The sequence below is a fragment of the Diabrotica virgifera genome, chromosome 5 (genome assembly GCF_917563875.1).
Source record: "Diabrotica virgifera virgifera chromosome 5, PGI_DIABVI_V3a".
Classification (NCBI taxonomy): Eukaryota; Metazoa; Arthropoda; class Insecta; order Coleoptera; family Chrysomelidae; genus Diabrotica; species Diabrotica virgifera.
Window position 1 is genome coordinate 139,714,143 of NC_065447.1, and position 15,164 is coordinate 139,729,306.

Consider the following 15,164-nt stretch of genomic DNA (forward strand, 5'->3'; position numbering starts at 1 on the left):
TTTGCCAATATCTCCAAGCCCCTAACAAAGTTGACGGAAGAGGGCAAAGAATATACATGGAGTGAGGAGTGTCAAAAAGCTTTCGAACAACTACAAAGGGCTCTGATCAGTACACCGATATTAAGCTACCCGGGACAGGCAGGAAAATTTGTTTTGGATACCGATGCTAGCAACACTGCCATAGGAGCTGTTCTCTCACAAATCCAGGATGGACAGGAAAAAGTCATCGCTTATTTCAGCAAAGTCCTGTCGAAACCAGAAAGAAACTATTGCGTTACCAGAAGAGAACTGCTGGGTGTAGTGAAGGCTTGCGAACATTTCCATAAATACTTGTACGGCAGAAAGTTCCTTCTTCGAACAGATCACGCTGCTCTAAAATGGCTCATACAATTCCGTAATCCAGAGGGCCAGATGGCAAGATGGTTAGAACGACTGCAAGAATGTGATTATGAGATAGAACACTGGGCCGGAAGAGTTCATTCAAATGCTGATCCCCTTTCGAGACGACCATGCAGTGCAAATTGTAATCACTGTGCCAAATTAGAGGAACTTGCCCCGTGAGACGAACCACCGTAGTTAATGCGCAATGGCAGCCCCAACAGTTACAAAACGCCCAAGAAGATGATCCATGTATAAAAAGAGTATTGGATTGGATGCAGCAAGGTGAGAGACCTAGTTGGCAGAACATTAGTGCATGTAGTCCAGAAGTCAAGGCCTACTGGAGCCAATGGAATTGCCTGGTACTAAAAGATGATCTTCTGTACAGAACCTTTGAGAACGATGATGGTACAGAATCTAAGCTGCAGTTGATTGTACCTAAAAGTAAAGTGTCAGAAGTATTGCGTCAGTTGCATGACGGTACATCAGGTGGACACTTTGGTATTACGAAGACTCTGCAAAAGGTTCGAGAACGGTTCTATTGGGTGAACTGTAAAGATGATGTAAGAAGATGGTGCCGGAAAGGTGAACTGTGTGCATCCGGTAATGGTCCAGTTGGTAAAAAGAGAGCACCCATGAGACAGTACAATGTTTGAAGTCCTATGGAAAGAGTAGCAATTGACATTGCAGGTCCATTTCCAGAAACCGATGCTGGAAATAAAATACATTCTGGTAGCCATGGACTATTTTACGAAATGGACCGAGGCCTATGCATTACCGAATCAAGAAGCTGCTACCGTTGCAGAGGTACTTGTTAAAGAATTCTTCAGCCGATTTGGTGTTCCCTTGGAGATCCACTCCGACCAAGGGCGAAACTTTGAGTCAGCTCTTTTCCAAAACGTTTGTAAATTGATTGGTGCCAATAAGACCAGAACAACACCCCTGCATCCTCAATCAGATGGAATGGTCGAGAGGATGAACCGAAAGATGGGTAAACACTTGTCCAAAGTTGTATCTGAACATCAGCGAGATTGGGACCAACACATTCATTTATTCCTGATGGCCTACCGCTCGGCCGTGAATGAAACTACAGGTCACACACCAACCTGCCTGATGTTGGGTCGTGAAGTTCGTTTGCCCTGCGACCTAGAGTTTGGCTGCAGACCTTCCGAGGAATATGTTGCAGGCGAAGAATACGTAGACCGCCTGAAGTTACGAATGAAAAACATTCATGAACTTGCCCGACAACACATCCAGATAGCCAGTGACAGAATGAAAGATCAATATGATTCTCGCTGCAAGAATGAAACCTTCGAAGTAGGTGATCTTGTCTGGCTTTATAATCCACAACGTCGTCGAGGCCTGTGTCCTAAACTGCAAAGACAATGGGAAGGTCCGTATGAAGTTAAGAAGAAAATAAATGACGTAATATACAGAATTAAGAAGTTACCAAACGGTAAACCAAAAGTTATTCACATAAATCGTCTTGCACCATATGCTGGCTCAAATGAAACAGAGGAAGCCCGAGTCCTCCAACAGGAGATGAAAGATGCACCACAGCCAAGTTTTAAGGAATTTATGTCAAATTACGCAGAAAGAAAGAGTGCTAGATTCGGCGTGACCACAGAAGTTCAGCAAGATCTGTTTGGTGTTCCAGAAAACGTCTCTCTAGCCCACTGTGTTGCCCAAGACCTCGAGATGACTAAATGAATCTTGTCCGTATTCAATAGAAAGTTCGGCCGCCTGGACGAGTTAAGGAATCAATAACCTAAAATTGGAAGAGTATTGCGATTGGAAGATGGTCCTCGATCTTTGCTGTATATGGTGACCAGGAAGTCTTATACGGACACGCCAAGCTACGAGAACATATGGCGTGCTCTAACTAATTTGAAGAAAATCGTGTGTAATTATGACATCAAAGATTTGGCTTTACCAAAAATAGGCCATGCAGTAGAAAATCTGGATTGGAAGATTGTGAGAAGCATGCTTGAAGTGATTTTCAGAGAAACTGGCGTACGAATTACTGTGTGTTGCATGAACCCGAAGATGTCATACCCTTCAAAGACAGTAGACTGTTACTTCTTTTCTAGGGGTGTATGCAGAGCTGGAGAATCCTGTAGGTTCCGCCATCCTAGGCCATCTAGAGTTGCTGATCGGGACGCTCAGATCTTAAGAGGGGAGCAGTGTAACAAAATATAACTTTTGACCGACCGTCGTATAACAGGTCCCATCTCCAAGCAGGCATTCCACGACGATGTTTCTAGATATGACGCGATGTAGCGGGACGGAAAGACGAGCAATTCTAAGAACGTCTGGACGATAACTAGAGATGGGCAGAATTTTCGAGAAATAACGATGGGCTATAAATTGGAACTGTTTTTGTAAATGAGGGCAGTGTATAATATAAATTCGTCTGTACAGTTATATAAATAAAGTCGTATATAAATACGAAATCGCTCGTTTCATTACAGTATATTTTGATACACGCTATTTTTATATGTTTAGTGTTTGTTTGATAGAAAAATATTTGTTATGACGTTTAATTCTACCTAACTTTTTTATTTGCGTACACGGTAGCGTATACCCTAGACACAACGTGTTTGGAAAAATTTTGACGTTTTGACGTCACACTATCATGGTCCATTACATACATATAATTTGGGAATAGTGATTTGTTTAATTTTATCCCACAGGATTGAAAACAAAAACTTATATTTGGGCGGTTCAAAATATTTTTTTAAATAAGATTTTTTACATCTGGTTTTGGTAACACTTTAGAAAAACTCACGCGTCGCCACTGATATAAGAACAAAGATAACAATAAATACAAGGAGATTAACCACCAGATAAGAAGGATGATAAATCAGGCAAAAGAAAAACAATTGGAAAAGACTGTAAGACTTGTACACACTTCTAAGTAGGTCAAAACGGCAAACAGGTGTATGTTCTCAAAAAACTTTGATAGTGTGTAAAAAATGTTTTATTATCAGCTAAGTACTTTTAACACATAACGTGCCACCATCAGAGCTTCCTAAAAAGACATTTAAGATAATATTTTTTTTATATAAAAAATGAGTGAAAAACTTACGTCCTCTTATAAAACCTTCATAGAAGAGCAATTGCTAAACGACACAATAAAATACATGGATACTGGGCAAAAGCCACAGATATCGGGTATAACAACAACAACCCCTTAAAATGAATAAATCACATATAAATTCTTTTATATATTAAAAAGACAACATGGCTGAGTCAAACCATTTTGAGCCCACGTGAACAGTTGAGGAAGCCTGTCATTTTTTACTAAAATTATAAAGAAGGATCCACAATCTTAAGCGACCTCTATATTCGTAAATAATAATTAAAATTAATTAAAAAAATTGAAAATGACTAAAAAGCCATGCATAGGTTAAATGAATTTTAAGTTAGGATACTAAATTTTTAAAGTTAAGTTTTCAAAAATTACTATTATTAATATTGAAGTGAATATAAGTTATCAAAATTCTTCTAAAAACAAAACTGTTATAGTTGGACCAAGTGTAGAAGAAGTTAGATGAAATCAAACCCAGGAGAAATCTCATTTGATAAGCTCAGAGTTTGAAATCTGTTATTTTTTAAATTAACAATCCTATTGTTGTTCTGAAGCTATTTCCTTGTGGCATTTTTATAATGAACTATTTTAAATGGGAAATAAGCCACAATTTTACCAAAAAAATGAATTTATTAACGTTTCGACGCAAAAGTCGGGTGTCGTTGTCAAAATACAAAATAATACTAAATAAACAAAAATGTTGTTGCTTAGTAAAAAATTCTTCTAATAATTTATTTAATCTGACTCATTTATATCGGCAATTCAGGCATGTATTATACATTTTAAAGTAGAAGACTTTAAAATGATATTGCCAATATTTATGAGTTGCGTTCCTGGGATGACTTTACTAAAAGATAGTTCATTCGATTACATGAAATCAACCCCAACTCAAGAATATCCGCCACAAAATATATTGGCTAATATATTTATGGAGGATTTCGAAACTAATATCATTTCTAAACAAAATTTAAAACCCACAGTATGGTGGAGATATGTAGATGTGTTTTCAATATGGCCTCATAGATCAGAATTGTTGGATACATTCCTAAATATTATAAACGATCAAGAAGAGACAATAAAATTTACAATGGAAAAGGAATGTAATAACACTCTACCTTTCCTCGATGTTTTAGTCTCAAAGAACGATACTGGATATGAGACTCAAGTGTATAGGAAACCAACACACACTAACAGATATCTCAATTACAAATCAAATCACAACATCAACGTTAAAAAGGGAATCATTAAATCCTTATACGATAGAGCCAAAATTACTTGTTCTAACGAAAATTCGTTTTTAGAAGAAAACATTTTTGTTAACATCTGTTTTATTAAAAAATGATTATCCTTTATCGTTTATAAATAAGGAATTGTCAAGATTGGATCGAATGGAACAGAACAACGTAGAACGGGATCCTATAACATCCACAAGAAATAATACGAGGAAAATATCAATACCATATATAAAAGGACTATCCGAGAAACTTAAAACAATAGGAAAGAAATTCAACATTTCAACAACATTCAAAACAACAAACACATTGAGATCTATTCTATCTAAAACTAAACCTAACAATGAACAAGAAAGAAGAAAGAATTGTGTTTATAAATTACCTTGTGAATGCGAACAATTTTATTTAGGTGAAACATCAAGACCATTAGACGTTAGAATAAGTGAACATCAGTCTTATATTAAAAATAGAGAATTTGATAGATCTCAAATATGTCAACACGCATGGGATAATGAACAGAGTTCAGTGGAGAGATACAAGTATAGTCCTGAAAGAAACAGATAGCAAAAAGAGAAAAATCAAAGAAGCGGCTCTAATTATGCTAAATGAAAAAAATTGTGTCGCAAATTCCTCGGTAGAATGCAGTAGGATGTGGTTACTCATACTAAACGAGGAAGTCAATATAAAGAAAATACCACGATTAGTAAGTCATTAACATATCGAGTTAGTAAATATTTTATATTTTAGTTTTATTTATATAATATCTATGTATTATTAATATTATTTATAATTTAAAATATCATACATACATTAAAGTCAGAATTTGGTATTAGTTTTGAGAGTAAACTAAATGTAAGCCCAAATACTTACGATGTCGGGATAGTATCACGAGGTTTTTTCCTGGTTTTCCCTCGTGATTTACTATGGAATCTCTAGCGCGAGAATTTTACTGCCATCGTTGCATGTGTTGTCTTTTTAAAGACAGATCACATGCTATGATTTTTTGTGGTGGCTATTCTTGAGTTGGGGTTGATTTCATGTAATCGAATGAACTATCTTTTAGTAAAGTCGTCCCAGGAACGCAACTCATAAATATTGGCAATATCATTTTAAAGTCTTCTACTTTAAAATGTATAATACATGCCTGAATTGCCGATATAAATGAGTCAGATTAAATAAATTATTAGAAGAATTTTTTACTAAGCAACAACATTTTTGTTTATTTAGTATTATTTTGTATTTTGACAACGACACCCGACTTGGGCGTCGAAACGTTAATAAATTCTTTTTTTTTGGTAAAATTGTGGCTTATTTCCCATTTAAAATAGTTCATAACAATCCTATTAATTAATTCAGACAAATCTCAAATATTTTACTTTAGTCTGGGCTGATTTATCGGAGAATAGGCCATTTTTGGGAAAAGTTATTTACCAGCAATTTTATTGCTGGAATCGAATTATAAGATCCTATATATTAATAATATAGGTATGCAAAGTCCTCAGATAGTGTGCTACTTTTTTTATAAACAAAATGGCGCCCGAAAATCGTGTTTTTTTCAATTATTGCTCTAGAACTCCGAAGATTTTAACTTTACAACAAAAACACTCAAATAAAAATTCACTGTGATTAAATTCTGCATAGAGACGTGTTTTTCCCGATCTGCCCCGACGAAAATTTTCCTCGGAAAATGCGGGTTTTCCCAACAAAATCTTTAATTTTCAAATAAAGTTTTAGATAAGTAATTATTTCCCAATAATTAAATAATTTGGTGACTTAAAAGCCTTCTTGGCTTAGATTATAGTTCCAGAAGCTGGTAAAAATTAAACAAATATTTTAGCAACAATTCAATTGTTAATTAATAATTTACGGTCGCAATAATAACCAAAATAATTACGATTCACTGATCAAACTTGGAAATCTTATAAAGGTGAGATGCCTCTTTAACATTTTGTCAACAAAATATAAATTTTTTATTTTTTTGCATAATCTTTAAATGCTTAAAAAAATAGGTATAAACAAATTAACGTTTCTCAGAAAGTTTTTATTATATTATAATTTAAAAAGTAGCTAAAATGCGCATTTCAAATGTCTTGAAAATGAATGCTTTAAAACTTTTTTGCAACCATTTGCAAAAAAGTTATGAAACAGCAAAGTAAACATACGATTACTACGGTGTTAATAATTTTTTTTAATTCTTTCAAAGTTTAGAAGTGAGTTTAAAGTACAAGCTAATTATTTATAAAACAATATCGATTATCAGCTTAATGGTTATATTTTAATTAAAGATTATAAATATATTTTTTTGTAATTTACACGCGCGAAAGTAGAATAATACAGTACCGGAGCTACCCGCCCACATACACAACTCGCGCGAGTTTAAGCGTGTTAGCCGCTTCGAGTGAACATTTTATCTCCGGCTCTGTATCAAGCCTACTTTCGCGCTAAAAATTACAAAAAAAAGTATTTTTAATCTTTGATTAAAATATAACCATTGCACTAATTTTTGACATTCTTTGTGAGTAATTAGATTGTACCATAGACTCACTTTTAAGCTTTGAAACAATTAAAACAAATTATAAACAATGGAGATATCGTATATTTATTTTGCTGTTTCCTAACTTTTTTGCAAATGGTTGGAAAATTTTTTAAAGCATTCATTTTCAAGACCTATGAAATACGCATTTTAAGTATTTTTTAAAATTAGAATATAATAAACAATTTCTAAGAAATGTTAATTTGTTTATAACAATTTTTTTTAAACATTTAAAGATTATGCAAAAAAATGAAAAATTTATATTTTGTCGACAAAATATTAAGTAGGCATCACACCTTTATAACCTTTCTAAGTTTGATCAATGTCTCATGATTATTTTGGTTGTTATTGCGACTGTAAATTGTTAATTAACAATTGAATTGTTGCTAAAATATTCGTTTCATTTTAACCGTATTCTGAATTTATAATCTATACCAAGAAAGCTTTTATTTCACCAAGCTATATAATTATTGATAAATAATTACTGGCCCAAAAAATTTATTTGAAAATTCGAGATTTTCTTAGGAAAAACCCACATTTTCCGAGAAAAATTTTCGTCGGAGCAAATCGGGAAAAACATGCCTCTATGTAGAATTAAATTGGGGTGAATTTTTATTTGAGTATTTTTGGTGTAAAGTTAAAATCTTCGGAGTTATAGAGCAATAATTGAAAAAAATACGATTTGGTGGCGCCATTTTGTTTATAAAAAAAGTAGCACACTATCTGCGGACTTTGCATACCTATATTAATAATATATAGGATCTTATAATTCGATTAAAGCAATAAAATTGCTGGTAAATAACCTTTCTTTGTACTTTACTAATTAGACCAACGTATTATAACTATTTTTTTTTCAAAATTTAAAGATTATGCAAAGAAAAGAAAAATTTATATTTTGTCGATAAAATATTAAACAAGCATCTCATCTTTATAATCTTTATAAGTTTGATCAATGTATCATGATTATTTTGGTTATTATTGCGATCGTAAATTGTTAATTAACAATTGAATTGTTGCTAAAATATTCGTTTAATTTTCACCGGCTTCTGGAATTACAATCTATACCAAGAAATCTTTGATGTCACTAAGTTATTTAATTATTGATTAATAATTACTTACCTAAAACTTTATTTGAAAATTATAGTTTTTGTTAGGAAAACCCGCATTTTCCGAGGAAAATTTTCGTCGGAGCAAATCGTGAGAAGCATATCTCTATGCAGAATTTAATTGCGGTGAATTTTTATTTGGGTGTTTTTGTTGTAAAGTTAAAATCTTCGGAGTTATAGAGCAATAATTGAAAAAAATACGATTTGTCGGCGCCATTTTGTTTATAAAAAAAGTAGCACACTATCTGCGGACTTTGCATACCTATATTATTAATATATAGGATCTTATAATTCGATTCCAGCAATAAAATTGCTGGTAAATAACTTTTCCATGAATTTTGCTAATTAGCCCAGAGTACTTGTTTACAAGTATGTAATCAATGAAATAAAACTCAAGAATACCTAAAGTAATGTTCAAAAACTTTCATAAATTGTTGGGTATACTGTATACTAAACCAAAATTATTAAAGAAATTTCTTAAAAATAGGATCAAATTTACAATTTAATTGAATCTGGGTGTTAACACAGTTTTGAGGGTTTCTTTTCATTTCTCTACTTATTTCTAGATCTTCTAGTAGATTCATTTTGGTATAGTTATTATTAGGTATGCTATGTAGGATCCTACTATCTCTTTGTGGACTAAAGCCATGTTTCGATGCATGCAAATGATGACCAAAGCTACTTATCGATTAGCTGATAATAAAACATTTTTTACACACTATCAAAAGTTTTTTGAGAACATACACCTGTTTGCCGTTTTGACCCAAAAGAAAAACACTTTGAAGAGAAATGCAAAGAGATTGAGGACCTTTAAATAAGATACGATCTATTTAATCTACACAAGGAAGTAAAAGAAATGGCAGGGCTAAGAAAACAAAATCTCACTGGTACACTTCTGGATAGACACGGGATTACTATAACACAGACCGATGAGAAAGTACAACGCTGGGCAGAATACGTATATGAACTGTTCGATGATGAAAGAGGAGACCTGGAAAACATAGAACTTACTTCAGAAGAAATAGGTCCAGATATCAAAAAAGAAGAAATAGCACACGCATTAAACACAATGAAAAACGGAAAAGCCCTGGGCCTGACATGCTTCCTATCGAATTAATAAAAACTGTATATGAACAGCACATTGATGTTCTAGTTATACTCTTGAACCAAATTTATAGCTCAGGAGTATTACCCAAAGAATGGTTAACGTCGATCTTTGTTTGTCTCCCCAAAAAGAAAAACGCAAGATGTCCCATGTGCTGAAGTTGCTACTGAAAGTCATCCATAACCGAATATATCATAAACTGGACATAGATATTAATTAGGTATACACAATTTGGGTCTCGCAAATGCCTAGGAACGCGTGAAGCTCTTTTCTCACTTAATAGCCTAATACAAAGGTGCCTAGACGTCAATCAAGATATATATATATATATATATATATATATATATATATATATATATATATATATATATATATATATATATAAATCCTACTATCAATTTGGCATCGATACATTATGCATTTACCATCAATTTGGCATCGTCTTGCAAAGTGGCATCTGTATATCGATGCCACTTTACACTACCTTAATAACTTTTTTCCTGTACTTGTTAGCAGAAGTCTAATCAACTCTGTAGTTAGAGATTTGATTCCTTGATGTTACTTTAATATATCAGCTTTCTTTGTTTATTCCTTACTGACTTTTTTTTTTTTTTTTTTTTTTATTAACAAAAATCGCATCAGCCAAATTGGCTATTAGCGAAACAATAGTGGTGAACAATAATTTTTAATACATTTGTGTTTTTATATATTGTATAAAATGTTAATTGCACTTAGGAACCTCTTTAAATTTGACATATTGCACTGTAGGCCTAAAATGTCACTCAGTTTGTTTGGTATATTGTACAATATGCGCTTTGGCGTTAATGCTGCGCAATTCTCCAATAAATGTTTGATTGTTAACTTTTCTTCACAGTTGTCACATCTTGGTTCTTGTTTGTAGGAAAAAACATGACTATTAGTTAATCGCGTATGACCCAATCGGAGTCGCGTTAATATTACCTGGTCTCTCCGGCTTGTTGGTAATGTTGGCCAGGGTTTTATCGATTTTTTAATTTCGCGTAGCTTGGCCGATGACACTTTCCACTTTTCTTCCCACATATACCGCACTTTACGTTTGACCGCCGCTTTCACATCCGCACTCGTAAATGTTTCCGTACACTCCGCACTATCACTAGTTGCAGCTTCTTTTGCAGCGTTGTCTGCCTCTTCATTTCCTTGAATTCCAATATGGGATGGTATCCAGAGAAATATGATAATTTTTCCATTCAGTTGAGCGGTATGAACTTCTTGTTTTATTTTGATGACCAAAGGATTAGATGGGTAGACATATTGGATTGACTGTACCGAACTTAGAGAGTCTGTGAGTATGATATATTTGGTATTACTGGACGCATTGACAGCAAGGGTCGCCTGGTATAGAGCGTATAATTCAGCAGAGTAAATAGAGTACTCTGAAGGGAGTTTGTATTTATTTGTTGATGTTGGGGTTATGACTGCAGCACCAGTGCCTTCATTTGATTTAGATGCATCGGTGTATACTTGTGTATACTCCTTGTAATTGCGGAGTATATCATTGAAGGCGGATTTGATTAACTGTGGGTTTGTTGAATGTTTATCGAAAGAAATGAGGTGTGTTAGGCACTGAGGGTTCTTTATTTGCCACGGAGGAATTGAGGACAGTTTGGAAGGAAAGCATTCTGGGAACGCATAGTTTATTTGATTTAAGTAGCTTCTAATTCTTGCGTAGAAGGGTTTGGCCGTTCTTGGTTTATTTATGAAGAGATTTGGGAACTTTTCTGTAAAACAATTTTGTATAGTAGGGTTTTTTGAGTTACACCTGATTTTTGCGGCGTATGCTACACTTAAATAAACTCTTCTGTCTTCTAAGGAGGGTTCTCCAACTTCACAATACAGACTTTCGATTGGTGTTGTGCGAAAAGCTCCAGATATTATACGTAAAGCGAGATTGTGAAGACTGTCAAGTTTTTTCAGCAGCGTCTTAGCCGCTGTAGAATACACAGTAGACCCATAATCTAATTTTGATCTGATTAATGTTCTGTATAACATTAAAAGTGTTTGGCGATCCGCACCCCATTCTTTATTGGCCAGAGTTTTTAGAAGATTTAGTCGCTTGTGACAAGATAACATCAGATTTGTTATATGAAGTTTCCAGCTTAGGGTTTCTTCGAATGTCATGCCCAAGAACTTAATTGACGTTGCACGCTTTAGGTTTTCATCACATAGTCTTAGGTTGGGGATATTTGTGACGTTTCTCTTTGAAAACAAGATGAAGCGAGTTTTTTCAGCGGAAAAACAGAAACCTGTTTTTTGTGACCAGATTTCTAAGTCTTGTATAAAGTTCTGTGTATGACGAAATATATTTTGTATATTTTTACCTTTGCAGAAAACTACAAGATCATCTGCGTAGACTCGTGCCTTTACAGGCGATTTTAGGTTTTTGAGGATATCATTGATTGCCACTATGAAGAGAGTAGGACTTATAACCGAGCCTTGAGGGATACCATTTTCTGGATACATTATATCTGATGTTATGTTATTTGTCCTAACTCTGAAAGTTCTATTTTGAAGGAAATTTTTAATAAAGAATAGGCTGTGACCTTGAATGTTCCAACTATGTAATTTTTTTATTATATAGTCGTGCCAGGCTGTATCGAAAGCTCTTGATATGTCAAAGAAAACCGCTAGACATTTACCCCCTAGTGCGAATGCTTCAGAAATGTCACTCTCCAAATCTATGATATTATCTATAGTTGACCTTTGGTCTCTAAAACCACTTTGTTCTGGAATAATCAAATCTTGTCTCTCCAAGTGCCATCTTAGTCTATTGTTAATAATCTTTTCTAGTAACTTACACATGGCGCATGTTAAAGATATCGGTCTGTATGACTCGGGACTTGTCTTAATACTATTAGGTTTTTGTATAGGTATTACTATGGATTCATGCCATTTTTCAGGAAATTTGTGTTGAAGCCAAATAATGTTAAACAGATCTAGAAGTTGTTTGTGAGCGCTCGCTGGAAGGTGTTTAATAAAAATACTAGGAATATCGTCCGGGCCAGCGCTAGTTTCTTTAATATTTGATAATGCTTCCGTATACTCTAATTGAGAAATGGGTAAATTTAACGGTTCATCTGTGTTAGGAGTAATGCTAATTTTCTTATTTTCTTCATGTTGTTTGTAATTAATGAAAGATTTTTTATAATTAATATTACTGGATCGGTTTTTGTATGTGTTAGCAAGGATTTTAGCAATCTCAGTATTACTAGTAACTGCCTTTCCATTTCTCTCGAGGCTTTTGATATTCTGATTGCTGTTTAATCCAGATATTCTTCTGACTTTGTTCCATACTTCAGTCATGGGAGTGTTTGCATTTAACGTTGATACATATTGAGTCCATGACTGGCGTTTGGCATTTCTAGTTGTCTTCTTGGCTATTGCACGTTGTTTTGTATATTCAATTTTATTCTCGAGAGTCTTGTAGCGCTTGTATTTGTTAAAAGCTCTTTTGCTAGATTCAACTGTTGTTTTGCATTCATGGTTCCACCATGGGACGGGGTTGCGTTGTTTTATGTATGAAGTTTTTCCTATTGCTCTTTCTGCTGCTTCTGTGATAATGGTAACAATGTTCTTAAGGGTCTCGTCTATGTTTGAGGTGCTTTTAAATGTGGTCATACTGCTTTCGACTAAATTTGAAAAAAGATTCCAGTTAGGTTTTTTTAAATTCCATTTTGGGGTAAATGTCCGTCCACGTTGGTTTTTGTTGTTATGAATAAAAATTGGGTAGTGATCACTGTTATACAAGAAATCCAGCCCATCCCAGGTGAGCTGTGGGGTCAGACCTGGTTCGCATATCGTAAGGTCTATACATGAAGATTCACCGTTCTGTATATTAAATCTAGTGGGTCTGCCGTCGTTTAAGACTGAAAGGTTGGACTGTTCAAATATCTCTTCCAGCAATCTTCCTCTGGTATTTATAGTAGAAGAGCCCCATGAAAAGTTGTGAGCATTAAAATCGCCCAAAATAAGCCTGGGTTGGGGAATTTGTTGTAAGAGTTCAGTTAATGCTTCTGAGTCTACTTGCGTTGATGAAGGTAAGTATAAGTTACAAACGTAGATATTTGGACTCGAGTTAACTTTAATGCAAATTGCTTCTAGATTAGTTTGGAGAGGAACTACTGTAGTTTCAATTGACTTTTTTACAAAGATAGCTACTCCACCACTGGCTTTATCTTGGTTAGTTCTGTTTTTGCAGTAATTTTTAAATTTTTTTAAAGCTTGTATGTTTTCATTTTTGAAATTAGTCTCCTGAAGACAAATTATATCTGGATTGTGTCTGGACAGAATTATTTGGAGCATTGGAAGGTTACTATAGAAACCGTTAATGTTCCACTGCAAAATTGATGAGAAGCCCATTTATAATAAATAAAACTGAAATTTGGGATTGTCACCGAAGTTCATGACTCTATTCTTGAGAAAACTCACTTTCAGTCTCTGATGCCTCAGTATCCGAGTAAGCCATCTGTAAATGCTTCAATAGTTTCTTTCTAATTTTTGTACATCTAGCTTTAATCGATCTTTGTTTGAAATACGGGTATATTGCTGTTAGCATTTTCACTAAAGCTTCAAATTCGCTAGTGTAGTTTTTTATGATGCTGACTGGGTCCTGTGCACCATAAACATTTTCAAATAGATCGGATATTTGATCAAAATCAAGAACAAATGAAGGGTTTTGCTCTGAGATGAATGCCTTGGTCGGTTCCATGAGTACGTGAGTTGGAGTCTTTCCCTTACTTTTCTTTGGTTTTTTAGCTGGAGCAACATTAGGTTTAACAAATGGTTCAAGACTTTGGTTTTCTGAATTAGCATCTTGCGCTAGAGGAGGTGTAACAATGTCATCCAAACTGCGTTTTGAGCTATTTTGTGTGGACTGGGTTGTATCTATATTGATAATTGGTTGTGAGGTAGGAGTTTTTGAGGGGTTGGTTGAAAGTATTTCGGAAGGTATGGGTTGCGAAGATGATTGGGAGTGGGGGTTTTGGTTATAATTTTCAGAAACTGATTCTTGGATTGTTTTGCAATTTGCTGCAGTGTGGCCTGGCCTTTTACATGAAAAACAGATCAAGGAATCTTGTGCAAAATAAATTCTATAGTTGGTGTTATCATAATTCATTAATATGTATTCAGGTATTGGGGCAAGCGGTGGTGTGATAAAGATTTGTCGTCTAAAACTATAAATGTGGTTGAATTCCGGCAAACCGGCGCTTATCTTGAGAAATGACATGGGAGACATGGGTTGAAGGCCCAATTTTTCAATTTCTTGAATTAATACAGCATGCGGTATGGAGGGACAAGCGTTTGACAGAATTAGCCTTTGTGATGGAGTGATTAGTTTGCGTGCTTGGACTTTTTGGTTATTAATTTCTATGGATCCTCCATAGTTATTCATGAAATTTTCAACGACATTTTTGTTTGCAAGGTACATACACACTCTGTTGTTAGAAAGCCTTGAGGAAAATAGGATATTTTTGGGCTCGATCAACTTTCCTAGTGAAATCAGATAATCTTGAAGTTTAAGGTTTTCAATGGATGGGAATACAATGGCTTGTTCTTTTGTTGGAAATTGTTGTTCAATCAAAGCAGTAGAATAAGTTTTAGTAGTGTTTTCCATTTGGGCGCTCCTGTAGTCAGAAGTCCCGGCAGTCGGATTTGACATATTTTATTTATTATTCAAAACTAA

The 15,164-nt window shown here is 34.4% G+C and overlaps 1 protein-coding gene across 1 annotated transcript; it reads left to right on the top strand.

The window, feature by feature from the left end:
- Positions 1-793: 793 nt before the first annotated feature.
- LOC126884456 (protein NYNRIN-like) lies at positions 794-2,369 on the top strand. The gene is made up of 2 exons (XM_050650385.1): positions 794-923; positions 964-2,369. The coding sequence occupies exon 2, from the start codon at positions 1,087-1,089 to the stop codon at positions 2,086-2,088; it is 1,002 nt and encodes a 333-aa protein (XP_050506342.1). The 5' UTR covers positions 794-923; positions 964-1,086; the 3' UTR covers positions 2,089-2,369.
- The last annotated feature ends 12,795 nt before the right edge of the window (positions 2,370-15,164 follow it).